Below are 27,177 nucleotides of genomic sequence, written 5' to 3' on the forward strand. Positions count from 1 at the left end.
CAAAGGCACATGCGAAATAAATTAGAAACGGTAACTCAGATCTTGATCAGTTAGTGCTTCACACAACATGAACAAACGACAAATTTGAGCAATGAAAGAAGGAAACAAAAACAAGTTCCCTATAAAAACAGAACACAAAACAAACCTGAAATGGGTCAAGGAAGTCCAGGCAGAAGACCCTTGAGGCAGAACATCTGTAACAATCGTTATGACTAGCACAGACATCACACCATCGAACATTTCCCAGCTTGTACACTGAACAGAAATGCTGGTATCCACTACTCATCACGCTTCTTTTAGAAGAAGAGATGGACTTTACACACCAGTTATTCAAGAGCTTAATATAAACCCAGTCAATACATTTTACATGGACAAATATATCCTAGGTGCACACAGGAGATCAGAAGCAACTGAGCAGTGGTGTATTTATTGCAAATAGGCCTGAATTCCCACCTGTAAGAAGTCTGTCATGCAAGCTCTCCTTGATTATATGCAAAGAAAAGTACTATTTAAAGGAAAAATAAGAAGGAAAAATATAGACACAAATTTGAGTAGACTGCTACTAAAAGTCAGCAGTGAATTTAAAGGGTTTTTTTCTGTTCTTATTTTTGATATTTTATCTTTCTCAAAAACCCCCCATGCAAAACCACTTAAGACGTGCATTCATTCTCTCTGAAACTATTTCCTCCTTGAGATTTTATCTCAGTGGAAACATGCTTACTGGCTCAAAGAGTAAAAGATTAAGCAACACATCAGTCCAGGAAGGAAGACAGCACCCAAGTTTCAAACAGATGCCACTAAAATGAAAACTAAGCAGCACTAATGATAAAGAAGAGTAAAACCAAATTTGCTTTACTGGCTGCTGATTTAGAAAGAAAAGGGCTCACCCAGGGGCAAATACTTCTCATGTTATTATAAACCAAAGCACTGTAATATGCAGATACACACAAATATTATAGTAGCCAATAAAGAGCACTTAAGAGACTTCTAAACTGAAGTGGCTTAGAAAGAAGATACAAATACAGGAGTAGGAGACAGCTGGTGTTTTGAATTAAATACACTACACACTTCATGTTTCAAGAAGTCATAACTTACCTTCAGCAGCAAACCCACAGCTTTGTTTAGAGAGGAATTGTTTCCTACCCTACCCGCCTTCAAATACAGAGGTGACACACAAATAGAGAACTGGAGATACAAATGCAGTGCAAAGTGCTTATCCAAATAATGACCAACTAAACAGCAAATTTTTAATTTTAATTTAAATTTTAATTTTTTAAGGGCTCGCCTGACCAGCAAGGACACAACGGTGTTTTAGAAAATCCATTAAAAGCTACTGTGTGTGCTAAAGATTGAACTCAAATCCCACTGCTTTCAAGAAGAAAAAAGATTCCCCATGGCAACGAACAGCAGTAGAGGATATGTCTAAAGAAAGAGATAGATGGTTCCAGGATTAAGGTTAAAAAAAACTCCAACAACCAAAACAAAACCAAACACTTTTGGGTATAAACAGTGTCTTTCAACAATAATTTCAATTTTTTTAGCAATGTTGCTCAAATCCCTGAGAAGTGTCATTTTACAAAGGCGAATACCCAGAAGCGCAGACCTGGCTTATCATTGCCCCACGTTACATGGGATTTTCGAAGTCTGAACTACGGCTCCTGCCAAAACCATAACACACTTGGCTTGGATATATCTGTGTCAAAATCTGACACACAAAAATACAGCACATGAGGGCAAACACATTTGTAGACTGTAACATAACATATGAATCTGCTTGTCATTCAGATGTCCATGAGGTTAGTTTCCTCTTCACTACAGGAAGAGCATGAATATATTCACATATTGCTGTATAAATCACATAATGCTGGTCTATATGATGAACTAAAAACCCCCTACAGTAGCACCCAAAAGATTCGATACATTCGGGCTTCAAAAGAAGTTAAACCATCAGTTACACTGCAGCAAATGGAAAGTGCTTTGCTTTTAAGCAGAGAGCAGAAATGAAAGAGAAGGCAAGAGAAGTTATGGTATTTGTTTTCTCCTCTGTAGCATACCAAAATGATTAGCCTAATTTCTTGGAAACTGTGGGATGTATGAGCCTAGTTACTGACATTATAAACAAACACAGCTTCCAGTATGAAAATAAAATTACTGTGCTTAAAAAAACACCCCCAAATTTCCCAGGAAATGGAAGAACACTGAAAGAAACTTTGGTTGACCCAAAATAATGGATTTTTATCCCTGCTACAATTAGAAATCTTTTTTTGTATTTACCAGTTCAGTAGACCATTACTGCTTCCTCCTGTTTTCCCCTGGCTCCAAGTCCCTTCACTCTTGTTTGGACACAGAAAGGAACAAGCACATCCTTAGGACTGAGGATACTTGTCTTTTTACTCTCCTGTCATCATAGCATTAAGAAAACCTAGCACATATGCAAAAACATGTTCACTATTAGCACTGTCAGGCATCAGACCAGGCTGCCAAGAGATTGAAATAAAGTCCTTCCTTAGAAACTGTCATGACCTGACAGAACAAACCCCTGGGCAACCTCATCTGAATTTAGTATTGGGCTTGTTTTCTGCAGGAATTTGTACCAGAATGACTTGCTAAGGTCCTATCTGAATTATTCCATTAATGTGCAGCCCTTAGCTCCTTCAGAAAGTCTCTCTACATCTGTCCAGAACAGTGCAGCAACACTTGTGTTGGCTACAAACCCTGTATGACAGCAACCAGTATTCTACTGTCATTTCAGGTTGCTTCCCAATTGCCTCTCTACATCCACCTATTATTTCTTAAGTCCTGTAAGCTCTCTGGAGTTTCCTTTTGTTCTGTATTTGCATATGTAGTGCTTGGAGTCTTGGATTTATGGATAAGACTTCAGAAAATACAGCAACAGAAATAAAATCAACACTAAGTAAAAAACCCAAGAAAATGACTGATAATCAGACTCAGGTTTAAGGACTACTTAAACAGTAAGACACACTTGAGTAACAATACAATTCTTAGTTTCTCAGGAGTTAGGAAAATCAGATAGACTAAAATTGATCATATAGATATGGCAGGTCTATATATCCTTCCCCTATTCATAGAATGTCCTGAGTTGGAAGAGACCCACAAGGATCATTGGAAAAAACAAACCAAAATAAAACTGTGTAAGTTTTAAGAGACTGACTACATATACACTGCCGAGAGGAAGGAAAGGAATCTTTTCGAATCACCATTCTTCAGATGGTGTATTTGACAAGAGAAACAACCATTACATTTTACTGGAGAAAGAAAGGAAAGGTGTGTTTGCTAAACCGAGTGTATATTTAATGCAGATATACTCTTAGCCACTAGTTATTCTTTGCCAAGACAAACACAGGCTAACTCACGTAGTACCTCTCAAAATAACTTGAGTCATACCTTTAACCTGAGATGCCAAACTGGAAAACGCAGCCAGAGCTGTCTGTATCACCTTCCAGTTACCTATTTCTCACTGGCAAACTGTTCTTTGTACTATTTTTCTCCTGAGATAAAGCCTGTTTGCAGTTCTGCAGGTGAGTTGTGGACACTGGTCGGTTGTGGTAACAAACACCACAGAACCAAAGGAGCAGGAGTTGGGAGAGGCAGAAATATGGCACAAGAAGAAATAATTATCTTGGCATGTACATCAAAGAAGCTGAAGTTCAAAGCAAATGAAACAAAACCCAACAACCTCTGTTAATTCTCATTCGCTGCATTGAATTGTTCATTGAAATTAATAATATGGCATAAGCTCTAACACTGTGTACCAGCCGACAAGCAAATCAGAACATCTGATGAATGTGTCAGACCGCTGTGTTTGGAAGTGACAACATAAATGCCCGTAACTGAGGTTTGGCGGGTATTTTCCTCCTGTCTGAATTTTAAAGAGAAAAAGAACCACCTGGGGCAAGAGAAACATTCAATCTGACCAATTCCCCCCTACTCCAATTCCCAGGTCACTTACCAGGTCACTTCGAGGTGCCTCCTGATAGTCAGCTGAAAAGCAGGACATGGAGGCTCTGGCGCCGTTGCTCTCGCCGGCTGGCCGGGGGGGCTGTGCGTACTGCCGGTACGTAGCGCTCTTCGGGGTCCAGCGGAACAGGTTGATTGACTCACGAACACAACGCTCAATATCAATCTCTGGTCAGGGATTTAAAACAAGAACAAGAAACGCAAGCATGAAAAGAAGTCAGGAAAGCAAATTAGCCTAGTTATGACATTACTAATTTACGTATAACCATATCTACCTCTGTCTCTCTCTTCCCGCTCCTCCCCCTTAAAGGACATGCAGTTTTCAAAATCATTTCCCATTAAACCAAACAAGACTTAGAAATTTTTTAATTAAAAACTAGCACAGACATTTTAAGCACTGATTTTATCCCTAGTTATGTATGGAAATCTGTTTAAGAGAAGTGTGATAGAACTTTAACCAATGCAAAGAGAGGATTACAATTGGCACCTAGTCATTGTAAGGCTTCTTCATTCAATGTCGTTGCAAATCAGACTATTGACTCGAATGTGAGCATATGCAGCACATCATCAGTACATTTCATGCTGTGTACGGACATGAGGATTTTTGGATTAACCGAGTGTCTCATTTGTCAGTTCAATAGTGCTATGAGCCAGACTGGAAGCTTTCAGTTCTCAAACTTTGTGGGGTCTGCCATTTTGACAAAGCTACATGTTATTTGTTTGGTGGAAAATAGGAGTTCTCAACGCTAATTTGTGCTTGATGGCAAACACAATGTGTGCATTTGTTTTAGAGCTTAAAAAAATACAGTACAAAACCCAACCAGATATTCCCAGTGAAACACTCTGGCTGAAGGAGTGAAGTATTACTGTACTTGGGAGGAAAGCAGATACCTATTGAATGGGAAGCATCCTAAAATAAGCTCTGGTCAAATAAAAATCACCATAGCATGATGAAAAACATATGCAAAAGTAAACCTATCATTTTTGCAACACAAAGTATCCCGCATGTATCTGTCTTCTAAAAACCATTTACTTGTGTATTACTATAAAAAGACCAGTTAGTTTTGTGTGTCCTGTCTGCAGTCTCATGAAGAGAAAAATCATCCTAGCTTGCATTTTACAACAACAAACAACAAGTGCTAATGCACTTCTTTCTCGTATCGGTCCTAAGCATCTTTGAGGCTATATTACAGCACTCACAATTTAAAAGACTGAAGCATGAACTTCTATGAAGAAAACAGAGGCACTGTGGCCAAGCTTTATCTGTGTATCTCAGATTTGATGCATTGCGATCCACCATTCATGACCATCAACAGATTTGATGCATTGCTATCAATCGGGGAGTTACACCAGAAACCTCAATCGTTAGCAGGGTGGTGAGTGAAAAAAGCTGAAATTGAAGCTTGGGGCAGAATATCCCAGTTGGATGACATCATTTACTTTGTTTAAAATATGAATGAATGATGTGATCTATTAATCTCCCATTCGAAACGTTGTCTGTATTCAGGTAGGATACAACCTGCAGCATAAGCTTTAATTCCATTGAAGCCAACATGCTTATGTGCTATCTTGCTTCTGAAATTCTGAAAAATCTGGGACTACAACTGTGGTTCCCCTAATTTTAATTCTAGATCCAAATATCTTTTTTGTGGATGTGAAAGTAAATCCCAATTTTCCCTAAGCCTACCAGGTTCCCCAGCTACTTGGGATAATACTTGCTAGAGATAAATGTACAATGTGGTGTCTCAACGGTAAGTTACAACTTTTCATTCTGTGATGAAAACATATTACATTTTTCATTTTGTATATACTGTAATGGAAGGTTGTTATTTAATATCATTCCCAAGGAAAATCCATGCAACTGGAGAATTCTATACCATTTCTAAATTCAGATAAAGACAGCAAATGCCTTTCACTGGTTATTATTCCTAGAGGTCAGAACAGAGGCTAAAGCACGGTCACTACGGTCACACTTTCTCCACATTTCTGAAGACTCATTTTATTCATAAAAGGTTGAGAATTTCAGTTCAAGGCTGTAGTCCATTTACAGTTTATGGTTTTTGGTAAAGAGGCTGCTATAACTATGAGTTACAGCCCTGTCTCCTGAGATTCTGAGCTAAGGAAATGTTGGGAGTATTTTTGTAAAAAGTGAGATGAAAGCAGAATTTACCCAGTAAAAAGAAAAACAATCTGAACAACAATAATAAATAGCATTAAAACATTCAGTTGTGAGAGGGCATGATAGCTTACAACTGTCTGAAACTGAAAACGGATAATTGAAGGCCAGAATAGGAACACTAGGTGCACTAGAAAGCAGAAATTTATATAGACAGAATTACCTACTGAGACAGACTATAAAAATCTTTTTTCCTAGAAACAAGCTCTGTAATTCTAAAAGGAATCCATTTAGAGAATTGGAAAATGCAGCTATGAGTTTTTCCCTAAAAATGATAACCAGTTCTCACACATCACGGTGTAAGTAAAACATTTAGGAGTCTGTTCTGTGATTCTTGGCTGTTGGTTTTTCATTTCTTCCAAGCAGCATTTCAGGAGGACAGTGGCCGTGGCTGAAAATGAAATTCCATAGAACATTTTACATGGTTGGGGAGGGAGGCCATCAAAAGCTTAACATCAATTTACAGTCTGCTGATTAATTGATCTGCTTCTAAGTAATGCAAAATAAAAATATAATAAGGAGACTGGGGTTTCCACAAATAACAATAATAAAAAAACCCCCATGTATACACATGTATGCATGTATGTGGAAATTATCAACATTTATCACCCCCAAGGGAGACGAGACTACTGGTAGTGAAAGACTGTATTCACATTCTTTTTCAAAAACAATTAGTTTCAGGATACTGGAATTTAAGACTGGTGTAAATATGTAGAGAATATTGATTAGTCACATTGCATGAACATGCTTCACACTTGAGGAACCTTCAAGCCAGTCTTCACTCTTGGTTGGAATTTTTGGTTTAAGAAAAATCATTTCCCGTCAGTAACTAAAACACAATGCAATCTTTTGCAACCTTGATGGATAAGATCTTTTCTCCTCCTCTTGGCTAATAAGTAAGAGTCTGCTGTTCTACTTCAATTCCAATTGCTTTCCATGCTCTTTCAAATATATGACAAATGACTCAGTCTCCAATTAAATGTCCACCTTTTGCTACTGCTCCAAGACTTTACATTCACACAGTATTAGTCCTGCTTGTCCTTTTCCTGCTCCCAAGTGACTGTGTTACAAGCCAGAAAACATTAAAGCTTACACATTATTAAATACATATTTTTGGTATGTCAGAAGTGTAAATACATCAAGTCAGCGCCCAAATTCTTGAGCAAGACTAAGAAATGAACAGAGAGTAACTCACCAGAATGTCAGACTACTTGACATGGGCAAACAACTCAGAACATCATCTGCACAAATCTCAAGGTATCAGCAAGAAGTGAATAGAAACGTTTAGAAAGGACAGGGAGGGTCTGCTCACTCACGGAGATGTACATACAACATCTCTATGCTCTCCAAGATCCCAACACTGGGGTGTTTTACGGTTGCAAAAGCACATGCCTTTTCTTTGTATTCATACAAATTATTTTGCTGGAAAATCTGTAATGAAAACATGCTGACATAACACGGTGTCATTAACTGTGAGGTGTGTACGGAAAAAATTTCAGCCTAACTGTAAATTTAATATAAATAGTATAAAAATAACTTATCGTTTCGAAATTTAGTAGGTCTTCAAGTAGTCTGGTTTTCAAAAAGTGCACAGCACCTGCATTTCAAAAAGCCCAAGTACCTATGAACTAAAAGTCACAAGTTTCATTTTAAAAACTTGGGTTTAGGAGTTCTGGCTCAACTGAGCTCAAGTACTTCACAGTCAAGCAGCAATCAAGCCTTACGGGAAACAATTTTATGGCACTGGCTAATTACTCCATTACTTGGCATCAAAAGACTTTTCCTGGGATATTTAAATACAAAAAAACCCCAGGAATTGAAATAAGCAGAGTAGGGAAGTAAACAAAAAATGATCTAACAGTAATCTGGTTTTGCCACGGCCCCATCCCAATATTAAGCCTATTTAAATATTTTCCTCCTTTTCTGAACAAAACTTCACAGTTGCTTTAAGATGTTATTAATTTTGCTCTGTTCATGCTAAATTATAACTCCCTACCAAGCTGCTACTTCCCTCTGTCAACAGCTTCAACTGGAAAGGATGGCTCAGCCTGACACAGCTGCTTTTATAGCTACATATATTTAGTGTTTATTATTATAGAAAAAGGAGAGAACTAGACCACGCCTGAAACAGAGGTTAAAAAGAAAGCATCAGTTTAAAAGCAATACACCTGTGACAAAAACACGTAGAATTGTTTATGTTTCCAGTAAAAGCCGAGGTGCACACATTGCTCACAGCAAGTGAAAGCAAATAATGGAGAAAAACATAACACCAATGGTTCTTTCTTAATGAAAATGTACACAGACCAAGTCTTTGTGTGCAGTTAATCAACTCCAGAGCCCTTTCCTTGGGTAACAGGACACCAGTTAAGAAACCTGACCAAAATAAACTGCTTCTGCATTTTGGCAACAGCCCAGAATTATGGGCTTGGTTTGGCCTCTCTGTCACAAATACTTGATTACTACCCTGCCAGGCCACATGGAGCTTTCACCGCACAGGCACAGGAATAGGCCAGCAAACCTCTGTGCTACCAAAGCAGGGAAGCTGAATAGGTCCATCACTTCCATCTCATGATTGCTGCTCTCAGAAGAAACAAAGGCCATAAACGTCGTCTTTTCTGATGACATACAGAAAGATACACTAGGCCTAGATATTTAAAAGGAGAAATCTAGGAAGAGAAGTCACATTTCTATCCAACAACTCTGTATATATCTGTATCTATTGCTGCTAGAATGTTACTACAAGCGAAAAGGTCAACATAAAATTATTCTTTTTATATAATTCATTTCAGACATTATAGGATAGTTGTGTTATTTCACTGTTTTATAGATAGGAATTTGCTCTTATTTACAGACATCGGCATCCCCTTTGGTGCATCTTGCACCAAAATTTCAAAGGCAACACAAGTATCAGTCATTAATTTTCAAACTCTTCAGCTAACAAGATAGAAGTCTTTGTTCTTCTTACTCCATGGATGCAATGTCTGCATCTTTCAACAGCTGCCAGGAGGACACGTGTTGTCAATCAAGAAGCCATTGTATTTTTATGTAATACAGCAGGCGTACAGAAGTTGCACTCGGCTAGAAAAATGACTGGATGCAGAAGCAAAGGAACAAACCGTCCTGTGCCTTCAGACAGATGGCACGTTGCATAGCTGCAATAAGGATCAATAATTACAATGCTGCATTGACAGGCTGCCTTGTGTGAGAGCACATTACTCTGCAATTCTTTCAGTATCTTGGAATTAAAGAAAAAATCTGGACAGTTCTCCACAGTTAATATTGTTTACTATCTCTGGACAATATTGCCATTTTCAGTGTACATGCAACAGCTGCCTTGCTGTTGGAAAGACAACAGTTTAAGCTATTCTCGAGCCTGAATGCCCACAACCAGCAGTTAGTGTATCAAAAATGAAGTGGTTCCGGCTCTTTCTTGATGAAAAATCAAACATCTGCATCAGAAACACTGGGGAAAGAAAGACTTTTGTTTTCATGTCATGAAATCACATGCAAAGTCCAAAGAGCAGAAAAAGCACTTGTTGGTCTCTTGTCTTAATCCATATAGGAGATGTTTGAGGGCTGAGAAATTTGGAATGTATCCAGATCAGGAGTTCTATAGTGAAGGGTGTTATGAAGATAATAATTCAAGTAGAAATGACATATCTATGTGAGATACTGACGCTTTTGCTGAGAACAGTGTGGATGAGAAATAGGAGAAACTGAGAGGAGAGTTTTGTGAAGCACAATTCCAACAGTACCTGGAGTTCCGCACTGACCAAAGCAGTGAGCAATAGGGAGAAGCACCATGAGTGATTCCCCGAGCCACCAGACTGCATAAGGACAAACATGGCTCCTTTTCTTATTTGTGATTGTAAGAATTGCTCTGTCTTGGCAGTTTAGTGAAAAGGTTTCGTAAAGAATACCTTCCAGTGTGGGAAAGTGATGCTGTCCTGCACTGATAAAGGCAAGCAGGGAAGACACAGAATGATGAACAGCACTATGAAGAGTCAACGTTTACTGTAAGGGAACCACCAAATGCCACATGCTATGTCTTACTAAGAAAGATGAGTCAAATAGATCACATAAAGACTGTAATGAGCTCTGACATGAAAGTGTTTTAAACGGTTTTACAAGGTGCACCAGGGCTGTTTGACAGCAGACATTTCCACAAACTAACAAAATGTTAAAGACATCTGGTCCTGTCCTAACACCAGAATAAGACCCTGGACAATAACAGAAGGGTATGAATTCCCATTGTATAATGGAAATAGTCAGATGGAGGCTACTATGTAAAACTTGAGACACACACAACAAGAAGGGGAAATAAAGCAGATCCTCAGAAGAACGAACATTATTTCATACCTAGATGATGACCATCTACTGAAGATGCACAAAACAACAGGTTTACAAAACTACAGGGATCGGCTTTGAGGATAAACTTGTTAGAAACAAATGAAGATAAGGAACTTGTGCCACTAACACCATATCCAACAGCATTCAGTTTTTGAATTTAACAGCCTCAAATACTAGTGAAACTTAGAAGTAATATGCAACTATTGAAAGCTCAGTATGCATCAGTAAATCCAGCTGAGCGGTAGACAGAACCCACTTCAGCTGTTTCCCAGGCACAACAGGTAGAAAACTGTAAAAGCCTCTACAACCACAAACGCCAACCAGCCCAAATGCTTATACAATGGATCAATCTCTCAACAGCCATAGGTAGAAGGCCTTTGTATTAGCAGAGCTCTCCTCTTGCTAGCCTTTGGGATATTTGTTGAGAAAATACAATGAAGTAACTTAGAATTGCTGTTTCTTGAAATAAGACAAAAATTCAAGTGACTTCGTTGGGTAAAGATTAATATAAATAAAGTATCTAGATCTGCCTAAAGAGTATCCTGAACCACGTAACACCCACAAACTACCACAGAGCAAGAAACATAATATTTAAGACTGAAATACTGTTAATTTCTCACAAAGACAGCAAGTGTAACCAGGAAGGATAATAAGCATCTTGCTTACGTACCCATGCTTAAATTGCTTTAATTTCTAAAAAAAAATGCTCTTGTCATTTGGCACTACACTAAATAACTTACTGAGATGCAGAACTTTCAGCATTTACCATTAGTCAAGTCTATGCTAATGTTTCACAGTGCAAAACTAGTAGCTTTAAGTATCTAACATCAGGTCAACCTTGTCAATATACATTTCTAAACTATTTGAAGTTTGCTGCATAATTAACCTACTCGGATGTCAAGGAAAAATTGTCCTATTCTGTAAAAAGGCTTTCTAACGTTCCCCCAATTTGAATCTACACATGAAAGTATTTAAGAAATACATTCCTGAATATCATATTTTTATAACAAAAAAACAACCAGCACCAGCCAACTGACCAGAAAAAGACCATCTTTAAGACATGTTAAGCTTTGTGTTGTTTCAGGGTTATATTCCCAGCAGACAAGTTTCCTGTTTATACCCTATCAGTTTACATGATTGCCGAGTATGTTTTTTAGATCTACGCTATGCTGGGGAGTAAAAGAAAAAAGAAGTTTTGTGAGCGTGTGGTTCTTTTGTTTGTGGTTTTTTTTTCTGTCTGTTTTTTAGCATAAGGATTGAAGAACCAGCAAGACTGCCCAGCTCCTTGCCTTGCTCCAAAGCCAAATTCTATGTGACCAGCCTATCCCCTCCACATGCTTGTCTAGACTTTTTAAACATTTGCAGTGACAGGTTTCACCTGACACACCACGATGGGTTCTTAGCCCATTTATCACCATTTTCAGAATACAGACAACATCCTTCACATACAATGAGCGTTTCCTAGTTGGGATACCTGTCCTTCCTGGTCGGGTTTTGTCATTCAACACCAACAATCCAGCCCTGAAAGTTATTCCGAGCTTGCAATATCAACAAAGTCTGAGCTTCGGGTACAAACCTGCTCTAGTCCTCCGTGTCTAGTGTTAGTCTTTCTGTTGATTTCTTCTAAACACCAGCTCTTAAGATATTAAGAACCAAGAAGTTTGGATAGACAGAATCTAATGCCTCATGCAGGCTTATAAAGGCAAGAGTTCAAGCTCTTTGAATATGAGAAAGTAGACGAAAGGAACTGACAGCAAAGCCACTGGGAATTCACTTAAACTGAAACATTTTTCTAGTGCTCAGCCCACACTGCCATTCCAATTCTATATTTAAGTAGTTATGTGTATCTGTATTAACAACACTGGATATACACCCCCAAAATATATGTACAATCAGAGAGATCTGCTGCTAATGTACATTTAAATCAAGGAATTTTAACACCGCAGTGTTTGTGCATCTCATGTTAAAATCCTCCTCAATTAACAACTGAAGAACTAAAGATTATTTGGAAGACAAGTTACACCCATAAAGGCAGAAAACCACATTCAGCGTAACAAAAGATACAGACAGATACAATACCAGGCACCTTGCTCTGCCAGCAACATTTTTCCCAAGACACCTTTGTAAAGAGAAAAAAGAATAATTGACCACATCTAGCAGCAAAGCTCAGCTATGAGCTGAATTTTCTCCTTCCTTGCCTAAAAAATATAGTATGTCTGATGGTCTACGTTTATGCATTTTGGTTTTATTCCAGGGTAAAGTACAAAACCCTATGCAACTAACAGGTGGATTATTCTATTCTCTGAAGTCTCCTTTTGCTATGAAGAGCACATACAGGCTCCATCAAGAAACAGGAGGCATAAGCTGTGCTGCACACTGACTTTAAGACATTCACTATGAAAGTTCTACTGATAACTCACTTTTTACAAAACCATCTCTTGAGACAGTCTTTACTAAAGGATATATATTTGACTTTATTCTGCCAGTAACAACTACAGACAGCAAGCACGCTAATATGAATAAAATAAAGGTTTTGGTATTTTTTTCCTTAGGGTGTCACCCACCACAAGCATTTCTCTTTAGTGTCAGGATGGTAGAATTGAACCTAAAATTAGAGCTGCATTTTGTTCATGTCACTACAAATGGAAAATCTGAATAATCAAAGAATTCACAGCTTCAAGTGAAGTGACATCAATCTTACTGGGTTTGACACCACCAAACAGCCTTGGCGAACAGGTGTGCCCTAACAAATTGCTCTGCTTCTATACTAAAGCCAGCTGGCTGCAAGCCATTGGAAAGAAAATATAAAACCCCCACTTACTAGTGGCTATGCAGAGTTTCTGCTTCATAACTGCACTATTTAGCAACAATAATCTTCAAGCACTGCGTTATAAAATACACCTGCCACTTCCAACTAAAAAAGCCATCTAACATAGCAAAGGTGGGGAATATGGTCAGAAAAAGATGTTTCCATAAATATCAGTCAAACCTACATCTTTCAAGAAGAGAAAACTAGGAACATGATTTCCTTTTCGTTTCTGATGTCTTTGGATATTTCCAATCCAGGTTCTCTGTGTTGTAGCACCATTATCATGTGCATCATGCAACGGAAACCAAATAGATGTTTTGCTTCAGATACAGCAGAGTTTGCAAAAGCAGTGCAGCTTCACTAACTCCAGAACAGATCACCTTACAGGGTCATCTACCATGGGGGACAACAGTTTGGAACTTGGGCAAGTTACAGCAAAGCCAAGTGTCAATATTTCATAGCTGGAGTTATGAAAAAAGTCTCCTTTTAGAAGAGCTATCACGACATATATTCCTCAGAGCCTTAATCTAGGCAACATGACATTTTCAACATTGTATGATAAAAAGTCAAACCCTAATCAAAATAGTAATTACATTTGTTTATCTGCTGCTCATTGGCACACAGAAAACCCAACTCTATCTCCTTCATTCTCTTCAAAGTTGGTGTTTTGATCTTGGAGTTTACATTTTTACTTGGGAAGTGGTGAAACAAATGGGAACAGGCACCAAACACCCACAAACTCAGCACTGGCTTGATGGCCAACTGCATTTCTTCCTCCTACCAAATCTTAATTAACTAAATGCTAATTAACTAATTAAAGGAATTCTGGCGTGATAAAAGGCTATGAATCATGGATGTGGGCAGACAAAGGATCCTCAGGAATCAAAACAACAGAAAGTAAAATAGTAGCTACCTAGGGTCACATCTAGATGTTCTCTGATGTGCGGCTAATTCTGCTGCTCTCAGCAGAAACACATCATTCAAAACTGCACCAGACAATCTCAGGGGAGACTCTCCACTCTTTCTTAATCTTCAGTCTATTTCTGAGCTGGATGTAATTCTTCCAAGCATTTATATGGCTTTTACCACCATGGGATTCAGAATTTTGGCATGTCTATAACGGCAACAGGTATAAATGTCTCTCTCACATTCAAGAAACTCTGATCCTTGGAGAATCAGTGTGGTGTAGTGTTGTTGTTTTTTGTTTCTAAGATACATTTTTAGAAATAGCTACTGTAACACCAAGTAATCTTTAAAAAGTGTCCTAAAAAGTTGCAAGATTGCAGTAAAACAGCTTTATCAGTCTGGAAAGCAAGTTGATATAAGCCTGAGATAAGTCATTCCAGTGCATAGAAATCTCAAGAATAAAAACAATCTCACCAGAGTTTCAGCCTGCTGAGCAACAATTGATTTTAGATTGAAATTACTGCAGATGTTTTGAACAACACAATCTCTTCCTCGGGGTGACCCAGTTTCAGGTGAAGGTTGGTTGTAAATTACTTTCAGAAAATTCTCAGGCATGGCACACAATATATTTTAACCAAAATAACAGAATTCCCATTTGGAAGACACAGGTGACAAAGAGCATAAGCTGTCAATACTTTTTAACCAGAAATGAGACTCAGGTCAGAAAGAGAAGGCACAAGACAATGATAATTATACATTCAAAGAAGTCACTGCTAGACCAATAACATTTAACTCCTAAGTCACACTAGGATCGTCTTCCATCCTCATTTTTTTCCCCCATAGTAATCAGTATATGATTGGCTTTGGATTAATCTTACAATATTCAATTGTGCCACTGTTGACATCCAAAATATTGCAGACATCACCAACATTAAAAAAATAACACTAAATCATTTCAGAAATACCATTCTACCAAAACATTTCCTAACAGAGTATCAGCAAAGTTGTCATAAACTACAATCAGCAGGAAGCACGTACATTATAATACTTCAGATTTCAAGTGGTTTAATTTTATTATATAAACAGACGTGTATTATGAGAACTAATGTGTTCTTACCCATGACCTCAGTATAAAGTACTTCAACTGTCAGTAAATCAGCTGGTTCAAGATAAATTGGAATATATAATTTAGAACCACTCAAGGGGAAAAAAGGGGGGGGAGAAATGACCGTAGGCAAGAAAATAAGTTAAATATTAATGAGTCTAAATTTAACTAAGACATATAGCTAATAGATGGAGGAGGAAGCAAGGGAGAATCTTTTAGTTTAGCACTGACCTTCAGACCATCTGAATATTTCCAGTTAAATTTAATAAGGGCATTTGAAATGCCTGAGCATATAGACTGAAAATCAAAAAAGCCACATGGCCTAATTCAATTTCTTATAAATTGAGAAATACAATAGCAATTGCATGGTATATACTAAACTGAAACGTAGCAGAAAAGCGAAATTTTGAAATTGGGACAGATGTTCAAGGATATATAGTGAGAGGCAGAATTTGTGACAATAATATTTAGAGAAATCACAGAACTTGAGCTGTGAGAACCCACTGAACTTCTGAGAAACTGATTTATATAAGTATGAACTTAACCTCAGCCTACTCGCTGCGATATCCTCTGTAAATTCAGCAGTTGTGGAGACTGCCACATTTAACAAGAACTTTTAAGCTTAAATGCTCTTCCAAACTCGATTCTCTCATTCGGTTCTTCTGAAAGAGAATTACTTCTGTTTAACTGAATTATAGGTTCTTGAACTGCACACATGGTTTTCAAACAGAGCCCGCTAACTCTACAATTAGCCCAGGAATTAGTCAAAAGTTAAAGTTATCTTAAGAAAGGCCACACAATTAAACCAGTGTCATCTCTTAACCAAGACATACATTATGTTAGTAAGATCCTGGGTGGGAGAGAGGAAATTAATACAAGAACATAAGTATATTCTTGGTGCAGTAGCCTTCCAATTCAAGTGTTACGTTAACATCACGCATCTTTCAGCTAATGGGACCTACTCAGTTCAAATGCATCCTACTGTCTCAATAGAAACCTGCTCAGAAATAAGACCCAAACTTCATGGTTAACTGCAATTTTACAGTGTTTTTTGTTTTTCCAAGATCCAACACTTGCTCGTGTGGACAGGTCAACAACTGGCCAAGACACCAGAACTTCTGCACAACCGTCATGCAACCTCCAATCAGATTTTGAGTGTTCTTTTGAAAGCTTTCCATTTCAAATGGAAACCGACTTGGCACAAAACAATTCTAATACTGCTTTCCCTAATTTTTACATTAATTGCTTCCACAGCAAAAGTTTAATTATTTTTGAAAGGAAAACAGGCTAGTACCAGCATCAAAGGGTAAAAGGAGTGTTCAGAACAGCACTATTTTTTTTTTTTACTAAGAAATCCCTATCAACTGGATCGTTTCTATATGTGGCATATCTACAGTCGCTTATTAATCACTCAAAATCATTCTAAATTACCCTCATCTAGAAATACTAACAAGCTCACCCAGTTCTTGCTGATGACAGCAAAAAGACTTCTAACTTCATCGAGCTGTAGTTAAGCCCTACACACTCTGACAATGAGTTTGCCTAATCTACCATGCTTTCAAAACATGTCCGATTTGTAGCACCTATTCACATGCAAGCACATACTTTCTTCAGCAACACATCGGGGAAGCCAGAAGGAAGAAACAGTTTTTTCTGTACCTGGCAAGTCTGAAAAAAGAAGAATGCATTCATTGAATCCATTAGCCAGCAGACGATCCCGCAGTTGTTGAAGTATCGCAACTCCAATGCAGAACGGGAAGGAGGAATTTCCAAGCAGTAACGTATCCCACAAGTGGAAAATTTTGTGCAAAGGAAAGACGTCTGCAAGATGAACAAGCACAATGAAAAGGAAAAGAGTGATAAGCACTTCAGTTAATAAAAACACAGCCACACATGCACAAACTCTTAAGGAGTTGCCTAGATACTTTTTTCCTTTCCCATCTTAGAGTTGCTTCCTTTTTATTTGGGAGCAAAGGGGACTCAAGCTGTTCAGAAAAAGGTTTGTCTTCATATGAATTTAGATTATTCTGGAAATCATCAGATTCTTATTTCATTGTTAAATGCTCAGAAATGTGCAGGTTTTCAGATTTCAAGCTAACATAACACTGGCAATTTATTTTTCTGTTGGTAGGGTACAGTTACGCATTAGGACATGCACATCAGTTTTTCTAACACTATGAAGATAGTAATAAATTAATCAATCAGCTAAACTACTTAAAATTAGACAAGAAAATTAGCAAGATAGACCCAAATTGGCACAATAAAGGAAAGACAAGGAGAAAGGCCTGTTAAAATAAGGAACATATCATACATAAAGTTGAAGGTGGTTCTCCTGAAATAAGCCACCCCTCAACTCAATAACTGCAACATTTTATTGCGATTCATTGCCAAGGAAACCATCTCCTTGGTTTTCCAAAGGTGGTGATTCTCACAGAAGTTTTAGAATGGACAACTGCAAGAACCGGTGCTTCACAGGCAAGATCTTGCAGTCATGAATCTCATATTAAATTCTTTGATATTTCAGAGAAACAATCTATCCACTTTCTCCATTCTGCCCCTTTGTTTTCAATTCAAAGCCTGCCAATGTTGAGAGGAAATTAAAAAATAAATCACAGATATCTTTCAGGAAAGAAGATTTTGAATTTCTTTCTAGACTTGCTTTTTAACTTTGTCCTCTTTCATTAAAAGCTCAGCAAATTATAAAGCTCTTTTTGCTCCTAACATCCATGCAACGAATATCATAGTAAACTAGTGCTAGTAGAATAACAATGTGTCATAATGTAATAAAAATAAGCTTGTTTTGTTGCCCTTCAAAACCAAAGTTACTCTCTTTCTTACATTATCTGGGTGAGGGCAGGGGAAGGTTTGGTGTGGCAGGTTTTGTTTTGTTTTGTTTAACTATTATCATCTCTTTTTCCAGTAGATAACAGTTTCCTCTGCACACTCCCTAAATCCTGCATGGGTAAAATAATCCAGTTAAAATTTGACACAATATTAAAAAAAGTGCCTATTATTGTCAAATAAGGGCAGAAAGTATGTGGCAGGAGCTGTTGAGATTCAAATCACAACACACATTCCCTGCAAATTACAAGCAACCTACTAAATGTTAGACACATCACACCAATTGCGAAGGCTTTAGCTGAAAATGTGAGCAAAATTACGCTTAACAAACACAAGAACATTTAATCAGAGCAAAAATAATGCGTACTCACGTGTAAACATTGTAAGGAACCAGGGAATAGCATAAAGCTGCAAAGGGTAGTGGTGGGGGAAGAGAACAAAACCATATTTTATTAAGAGTTAAAGTTGTTTGTGACTATCACCTACTACATTAAAAATTGCCGAGCTTAGCATGAATGTGTTTAAAATTGCAAATAACTGCAGTGGCAGAACCACTATCACACAACTTTTAGCTCCTCAGAGAAGCTTTTTCCTCCCCCAGCTCCCCATTCTCATCTCTTTCAAATTACTGGTTTGTGATACTATATTGAAAACAACATCAAAATGAACTACTACACTTAGTAGGGCTTACGTTGGCACAAAATAGCCCCTGAAGTCTTAAAGAAATAAAAAGCTGCTCTATTAAACTGTCACAGTTGTCACTTTACATACATATACGGCTAAGTGAAAATTAACGAAGAATGCCTGAACAAGCATAAACCAACTTGATTCAACATATGTTTTGATTATGGAAAAAAAACCCTGGTTCTATACAAATAATTAAAAGTGCAAATCACAATTTCCAACAGAAAAATTAACCATATCTACCTTTTTCTCCTATGCTGGTATTTAATAAAATGTACACTTGTTAGTGAAAGGCAGTAAGAACGGTTTCATTCTGAAAAGCATTTAGTGTTGGTTACTAACACCTTGAGCATTTCTGTTGTTCCCTTGTGACCTTTAAAGGCAGCATCACCTGAAGAGTCCGAGGCTGCTTCAGCACTTGTATTACATGAGACTAGAGGTTTGTGCTGCTGCTGCAACGGCTACAGAAAACTTCAGTGGCCACAAACTTTCAGACTTATGACATCATATAGACAAAATTCAGTATGTGTTAGAAAAGCTGAGCATTTATGACACCGTAAGAGCTTCTCAGTTTTCACTGAAGTATTTACTGTGTTGAGGGCAACAGAATCCATTTGCATGAAACACTGAATGGCACAGAAAGTCCCCATGAATTAGAATGCAAGAGCGAGATGGCCGTTGTTAAATTTTACTCGGATCATGTGCTTTGTTTTCCACTTCCGAAGATTTACAGTTAGACATAAAGCTTAATATATTACTTTTTAGCTCATAAAAAGTGCAAATTAATCCTCCTATTAAGCTTTCCCTAGAAGTAACCAAATGCGAAGCAGTAAGCATAATCAATATCACGTTAATAAATTACGCCTTACTCCATAAACTCTTAGCAGGGTTATGGCACTGATTAAATGATGTACACATTTGCTGAAAAGCTCCTTAGCACAGCTCTCTAAATTTTATTCCTACATCTTCATCTGATTGTATCTGCACCATACTGTCCATAAAAAAGCTGCAATGCCCAGACTGTTCACCACTTTCAATAGTCAGGAGGGTTTTGTAAAGCTTGGCCTCCAACCTGCCAATTGATTTTCAGTGTTCAAAAACAAAACAAATCAATTTCTATCACCATTTTCATCTTCTAATACATTCATGCTGTTTCCCTGAGCTTATCTTTGCCATGTCTTCAATAGATGGCTCTCTACTGAGTAACAACATAACCTGGAATATTCCTTACAGAGGCTGTGATCAGCCTGGAGATATATATTATGTGGATGTCATTTTGAACTGCATTGCTTCCTTCGTATTTAAAAGCAATTATTTCCTCCTTTTCATATATTTGATTGGAGTATTTTACCAAAGCAGATCCACACTTCCTCCTAATTTCACAAACACCTTTCATGTATCTATGCAGAAATACACAGGAAAATACATAACATTTAAAACATTAAATAGATTATTAAAAGGCAACCACAAGGCAAAACACGGCTTTACTCTAAATCATCCTCACCAGACCAATCAATAGTGGCATGAAAAGCAGGTCAAACAATTTAAGTAGAAGATAATGGGCAAGTTTTTATTGAAGGGATTTTTCCTTCTGATTTTCACAAACATATCTAAGACAAGGAGGTCTCATTAAACATGAAGAGGTTGTGATTACTGTTAATAAGTGAGCCACAACACTGCTGGTACTATTCCCCCGTGCTAAACAAATTGATAAACACTAACAAAAAGAACTGCACTAATTTGAAATCCTCAAATAAACAGGCTACCAAATTCTTTTGGTTAAAAGCTTGTACTTTTTCCATATTATTAGTAAATACTGCCCTCTAGCAATGACCAGCTGGAACATCACCGTGTGGGGCTGCTGTACCAACAAGCTGTTCATACAGAGGTTTTCAACCCTTCACTATTGAACCCCGAAATATAATGGGGTTGTGTTTGTGATGAACACTCTCTGCAGCTGGGAAGCACACCTAATGGTTAATCAAATTAGCGTTTGAAATGCTGGAATAAGTCACGTTAACGTAAGAGCCTGTACACCCAATACTTCATTTTTTAGAGTGAGCTTGAGATCAGCAACACTGTAACTATCACTTTGCTTTACTAGTAAAATACAAGCTCTTTTGTGCTTTTAAGTAAGGACTTGAACATTTGTTATATATGAAGAACATAACAGTTCCCTAACATCAGCTACTGTTCGAACAATCGGAATAAATCCACGGATTTAAGCTAAAATTGAAACCTCTTGTCCTTGTGTCTACAGAAGTTCGAGACTGAAAAAAGTCCAATGCTATACAGCAAGTATTTCACCCTACTTTCAGTTGGAGCCCTTCCTCCTCAAAGCTGAAGTGACACTTAGAGGAATACAGGCACTACCACAATCAGTGGCACCATGGGCAATTATTCTACATCCAACAGGGAGTAATTTGCTTCAGGAGAACCTGTTAAAAACCCTGAAATGGACAGTTGTAAGATAGCTTGTCTGCCACGCTAACTTGCTTTCTACACGCGGCAGGCAGGCACTAGATTAAGTGACAACAGAAAGGATTCAGAAAAGATATCATATATTTATTTTCTTATTGAATTGTCCCATAACAATCCCAGCTATTGAAGATCTGTTATGTACTTCAACTTTTCTTTCCGAGCTTAGTAAGCTAAAAGGCCATTTAACACAGCTACACAGAAAGACGGTTAAACAAAGAGTGACCCTCAGCTAAAAGGATGATCCCCAGCTAAAAGGAATCCTCTTTGCTTTTGGAAACCCCCCTGGCATTCCTTTCCTCCCCCTCCATCATGGTCATCCTCACTACATAGAGTGAACCCCAGCCCTGATCCCCCCAGCGCGGTGCTGCCACTCAATAAATAAAGGAAAAGATTCGCCTGTTAGTGGGGAAATAAACCCCCAAAACTTCAAGACCCTGCTTGCTTTCTTAAAAGTACTTTAAAGGATAACCTGTGTGAAATTTTTAATTACATTTTATATATTTTTTTTACATATTGTTCAGAGGTCCACTGTTTTTAAGTGATCTTGGATTGACCAAAATGGAGCCTTTGAAGCGTGTATCTCCTGTTACCCATCTCTGACTTTGTGGTGTAACCTGCAGAAACCATGATCTCAAAGGAGAATAAAACAAAACCTTGTAAAAAAAGAAGACAGAAATGGGAAAAAAAATAAAAAGATAAATAGAATCTTATTCTGTATCATAGATTGTGGGGTTTATGAGGCAGTAAGGCCAAAGATAAAAGTGTGGCAGTTTTTGTGTTTGTGGTTTTGGTTTTGTTTTTTTTCCTCCTATGAAGTTGCTATTATATTTTTTCTTTTGTTTTCAGCCTGTTTGATGTATATGTGAATGTGTGATGTATGTATGTGTGAAACCATCTTTCCCAGCAATAAACCGGAATTTTATTTTGCGGAGTTGTCCTGACAATGCTGCCTCCTAACTGCTGCTTTTCATTTTCATTTCCTAAGAAAATTATTTAGTTCTCTACAGCTTTCTGAGGAGAAGTGAAGAGGGAGGTGCTGATCTCTTCTTCTTGGTATCCAGCAACAGGACATATAGAAGAGGTACAAAGCTGCACCAGAGGAGGTTCAGACTTGACCTTAGGAAGCATTTCTTTACCAAGAGGGTGGTGAAACACTGGAACAGCTTCCTAGCGAGCTGGTTGAAGCCCCAAGCCTGTCGGTGTTCAAGAGGCATTTGCACAATGCTCTTAACAACATGCTCTAACTTTCAGTCAGCCCTGAAGTGGTCAGCTAGTTGGACTAGATGATCATTGTATTCCAAGTGAAATATTCTAGTCTATAAAACCCTGATCTTGCACCTTCATGTTCCACCTTCAAAATACATAAACACATACTTAGCTTCAAGCCTAAATGGTGCCTAGACAATCATACATTTAAATCTTACGGAAAGGTGACAAAAATCTTTTGATGACCGGTAATGCAAAGACAATGCAGAGTGAGTCCAATATTTAATATTATGTTCTACCCACCTATATGCACCTACACAAACAAAATCTGAAGAATCATCACTTTCCTCACAAGATAAAAATACCAGCAAGAAACCGCTCCCCCAGATTCACCACTAGGTAGTTGTGCAACAGAACAAACAGAGATAAAGTACTCCCATTGCAGGATTTTTAATTGTCAGTTAGATGAAGCCCTCCTGCATATTGCCGAAGCAAGCTAAGATATCTACCCATGACAGTAGCTCCAGCACGATGATATTAAGTAACTGCAGCCAGACTTTGTCATCTCTGTTAATGGTCGGCTGACAACTGTGTCTAGCTTTCATAATTTGCAGCTGAAAGCTCTTTAGAATAACTTATGCCTATAGTTACCCTTTTAGTAATGTAGCACACTTTCTTGTTTTTTCTCAGCTCAAAATGGTCTGCTCTTGATGTCAGAATTACTCAGTAAAATATAGAACATGTTATAAAGCATTATATAGGATGGAGGAGATTATAAACTTTGGGAGAGCAAAGAACTGTAGATTCACTGTATATATCCCTCTATTTACATGTAAATCACATAGCCACAGCAATGTACTTAATCCAGGCACCACATCAGCTAACGATATTCAGAACTATTAAAGCTGCAGCAGTGTTCAGTATTCTGAGAGCTACACGACCCCAGGCAAATGGGAAGGGTGCCAGGAAACACAATCTTTCCCGCAGCGGAGCCTGCGTTTCAATGATGAAAGATTAATCAGGGTTTACTTTGATAGGATTAGAACTCAAGCACGAAACTCTGGTTCAGATCTCATTACTACAGTGCATATCCTTCAGCTTGATGGATCCTGTGCTGTCTTGTTACAGGTACAAAAACCACCTCTCTCACTAATCTCAAATGGCAGACAACTTTTATTTTTTTTAAAAAAAGACAATTTGGAAAGGGCAACCTCTCTTCAGAGGTTACTGTGAATTTTAGAGCTAGCATTTGTATTCATTGCAAGTTGTTTTTTTAAAATATATCTCTGTTTTGTCATTATTTACTGCATTAGCTATAATCATGTCTAGACTGTAACACTGGAGAGACAAGGCTCGCATTTGACTATGTGCTGTCCAATGACTAGCATAACACAGAAACTGAAATATAGCAAACCAGGTGATTTTAAACTGTTCCATCTGACTTGCACTTTGAAAGCTTTCAGTGAAGAATTATAACTGTGTAAGCAGACACCAGGAGCTACTGAAAGGTCAGCTAACACCCAAGGCGGGTTGTTACAGAGCTCTCATGTAGGTGAGTTGCAGAAACTGGGACCTGTAGAGCAGTCAGTGAAATAACAGCCCTGTCTCCTCAGTGGGAAGCAGCATCCTGGACAAAGACACAGAGGAATTGCTTTGGTCATCCACAGCCTTTAACAAATAAATACCAAGTGCATATACATAGTGATGCTGCAAGACTGATTCTCCCGCAGGAACTTAATGGTGCTGTTACCCATGCCCTTCATCCTCCCAAATATTTTAGGCTTTCTAAAGATTAATGCTCTCCCTTCTCCCCACCTTCATCTTCTTCGCACCCACCCTCTTCAGATGCGGGTCATCAACAATACGTGTTGCCTTCTCAGACATGTCTATAATGCAATACATTGGCTTCCTCTTCTGCTCATTTTAATGCCGTAGCATCTTTTACATTTGTATCATTCTTAACATTTAAAACAGCTCTACAAATAAAAGCATATATTTGCTTTTCCATTACAGTATTTGTAAACAGTGATGAGTATCTGCCAGGCCCAAAGACACTCCAGTTCACCACAAATGACTTTCAGAGGCTTGACCTTACTCCTTCAACTTAAATCACTTCCTAATAAGCATGTCTTTCCTGATAAAATAAACCTTATATATCAATTTTTCATTTATGAAATTTACATTTCTACATCAACATCACCTGACTTCTGTTTCCTTCTTCCGTTTTGGCCTCTCAGTCATCATCTGTTCTAATGATCAATTTGTAATTACCAAATTTCTAAATATCCAACATATGATGATATAGGCTGTATCAATGAATAATGCTCTCTCTATAGCCTGGCCTAAGTCTACTTTTCAGAAACATCAGTCATAAACTTTGATAATGCTACAGTAGGCATTTTTATAGAGAATTATCTTCCTTTCTGGGCTATACATGCCTCTCTAAACAAAGGGGGAAAGCTTCACTATTTACAGTGATAGCTTAAAGTGCGGCTCCAAAGAATGCCTTGTTTTGCTTTTTCCAACACAGCCCTCCCTGTCTCCTACATTTTGGCTGAGTTCTCCATTTTCATTTTCCTTCATCTTACAGACTTTTTCCAATGAAAGCATAAAACTTAGACACAAGTTATGCACTTGGATATTGCTTCTGATAGAGTCCAAAACTGACTGCTAAGCATTTTCCAAGGTCTGACGTACCTACAAATTAATCATCACTTGCATATATTTTTTTTGTGCTACTTGCAAATTGATGTGTCTTTTAGCATTTAATTAATTTGTAGAAAATTTGTTTTTAATCATTTATGGCCACATTAATTTTTGTATATAAATCCACACTTTTAAAATACAATTATATGCGCCTTTTCAGATAAATCTGTAAATTATAATAACTGACTAGTAATTTTTTTTATTCACCATGCCAACAGAATGGGAAGGACTGAGGTACGCAAAACAAAAATGCAAACTTTACCATTTTATCAGCATACACAGAAAGGTCCATTAATATGAAAGTTTCACTTATGTCAAACCGCTACTGAAACAGCCTGGAAAGACATCTCATTCTCGTGGCCCTCATTTTCCAGTTTTTACTTTGAACAATATGTAAAAGAACCCTTAGCACTTACATCTGGAATAAAACCGATTTCATTAAGGTGGTTACTCAGCTCTGGATCGTGGAATGCAATCATCTGAGAAAACACCGTCAGGTATTCTGAAATTACAAGGAAATTCAAGATTAGTGTCAAAACCACAAACCACCACATGCTGTGAGCTCACAATAGAGCTGCAGAACATGAATAACATAACATAATGATAAACCAGCAAGTGAATACCACTACTGTCCTCCTTGTCACCATTATATTCAATACAGAGGAAGAAAGGTTTAATTTCTCTTCTTTAGTACTTCTCAATTTGGATTTTCAAAAATGGTTTACTTGGTTCCTACTTAGGTGGTGATGTATGTTCACCATGAAAAGTTAAAGACTTTTCAGTATGAGTATGAGCCACAAGACACTGATGGAAGCCAATTAAAACAAGACTGCTCAAAAGATTTTTAAGACCCAAACTGTTTTAGTGAGACACAAAGTTTATGCTATTTCAATTATATTCTGTGTGGTTTCTTTTCTACACAGTTTAATTTCGTAATCTGGAAGTTGAAGTTTTACGGCAATGAGGCTTTAAGGTTACCATCTTAATTTGTATTTTTTTGCAACAAATAAGGAGAAATACTTATTGTAAAAGATAAAATTTATTACATCTTTAGCACGGCACATTAGGCTGATGGGTACAATTTCATTAAGTTGCTTAAATAACACTTCCTTTTAATTGGAAGAGAAGCAGACAGCAGAACAGACACTGATAGATTTCTCTCTCTCTGTTCTGCCCCTCTCTCAATTTTGTCTGTGCTGTCACACGCTTTGTTAGAAGGAAGATGAAGATGCAATAATATTGCAGTTTTGTAACAGATGGCAATATCTCTTCCTCCATGCTCCCAAGGAAAGAGTAATTAGGGCCCAGCCTGCTAGTTGAGGGAAGAGGGATAGAGAATGTGAACCCTGCTCCCAGATCAGAATGTGCTGAAATGTCATCGCCGCTGTCCCCAAATATAAGCCCCCAAACACCAAGTCCACACAGCTCTACAAATTAGCCATCCAGAATTGCCATTGCTTCCTTTCAAGTCTGCTGTAAGGACTAGATGCCTCCTACTGTCTCTCTTGGGGACAGCAAATAACTCCCTGTTACTCAGTTTGTCTTCAGTCCTGAAGTGGTGAAATTAAATTCCAGTTCCACTGCTAAGCAGCACAGAAATGGATCTGCCGGGATAATTCCACACATAGGCACCTTTATTTAAGAATAGAAGTGTGTCTAAACATGCAGTTGTTTAAAGACTCCTATCTCACATACCTTGATTATCTGCACTCAAGTTAGCTCCTCTCGGTTAAGTCAACAAGTTAAGAACAATCAGACTGTAAAGTAATTATATTTGGACTTGAAATTTTAAAAGCCGATTCTGCCTCAGGAATACTAATGAACAATTCTCTTACTATAAGAATACAAGGGAAGCAAGCCACAGTCCTACTGCAAACTATACTTGAAAGGATGCTCTGCTCTGCCACAGGTGTCTGGGCAGCGCTCAGTTGGGAG

General features: G+C 37.9%; 1 protein-coding gene across 1 annotated transcript in view; it reads right to left on the minus strand.

Annotated features, from left to right (window-relative positions):
- TBCK (TBC1 domain containing kinase) overlaps positions 1–27,177 on the minus strand; it is a gene marked incomplete at its 3' end in the record, with an annotated part of 93,121 nt that overhangs the window by 17,789 nt on the left and 48,155 nt on the right. Inside the window, exons 20-23 of the mRNA XM_080343348.1 lie at positions 25,659–25,744; positions 18,537–18,573; positions 16,984–17,145; positions 3,971–4,146 (exon numbers count right to left, since the gene is read on the minus strand). Of these exons, the coding sequence (XP_080199474.1) occupies positions 3,971–4,146; positions 16,984–17,145; positions 18,537–18,573; positions 25,659–25,744 (461 nt within the window). The remainder of the gene's footprint in view (positions 1–3,970; positions 4,147–16,983; positions 17,146–18,536; positions 18,574–25,658; positions 25,745–27,177) is intronic.

Source organism: Nesoenas mayeri (assembly GCF_963082525.1).
Source record: "Nesoenas mayeri genome assembly, chromosome: 4".
Lineage (NCBI taxonomy): Eukaryota > Metazoa > Chordata > Aves > Columbiformes > Columbidae > Nesoenas > Nesoenas mayeri.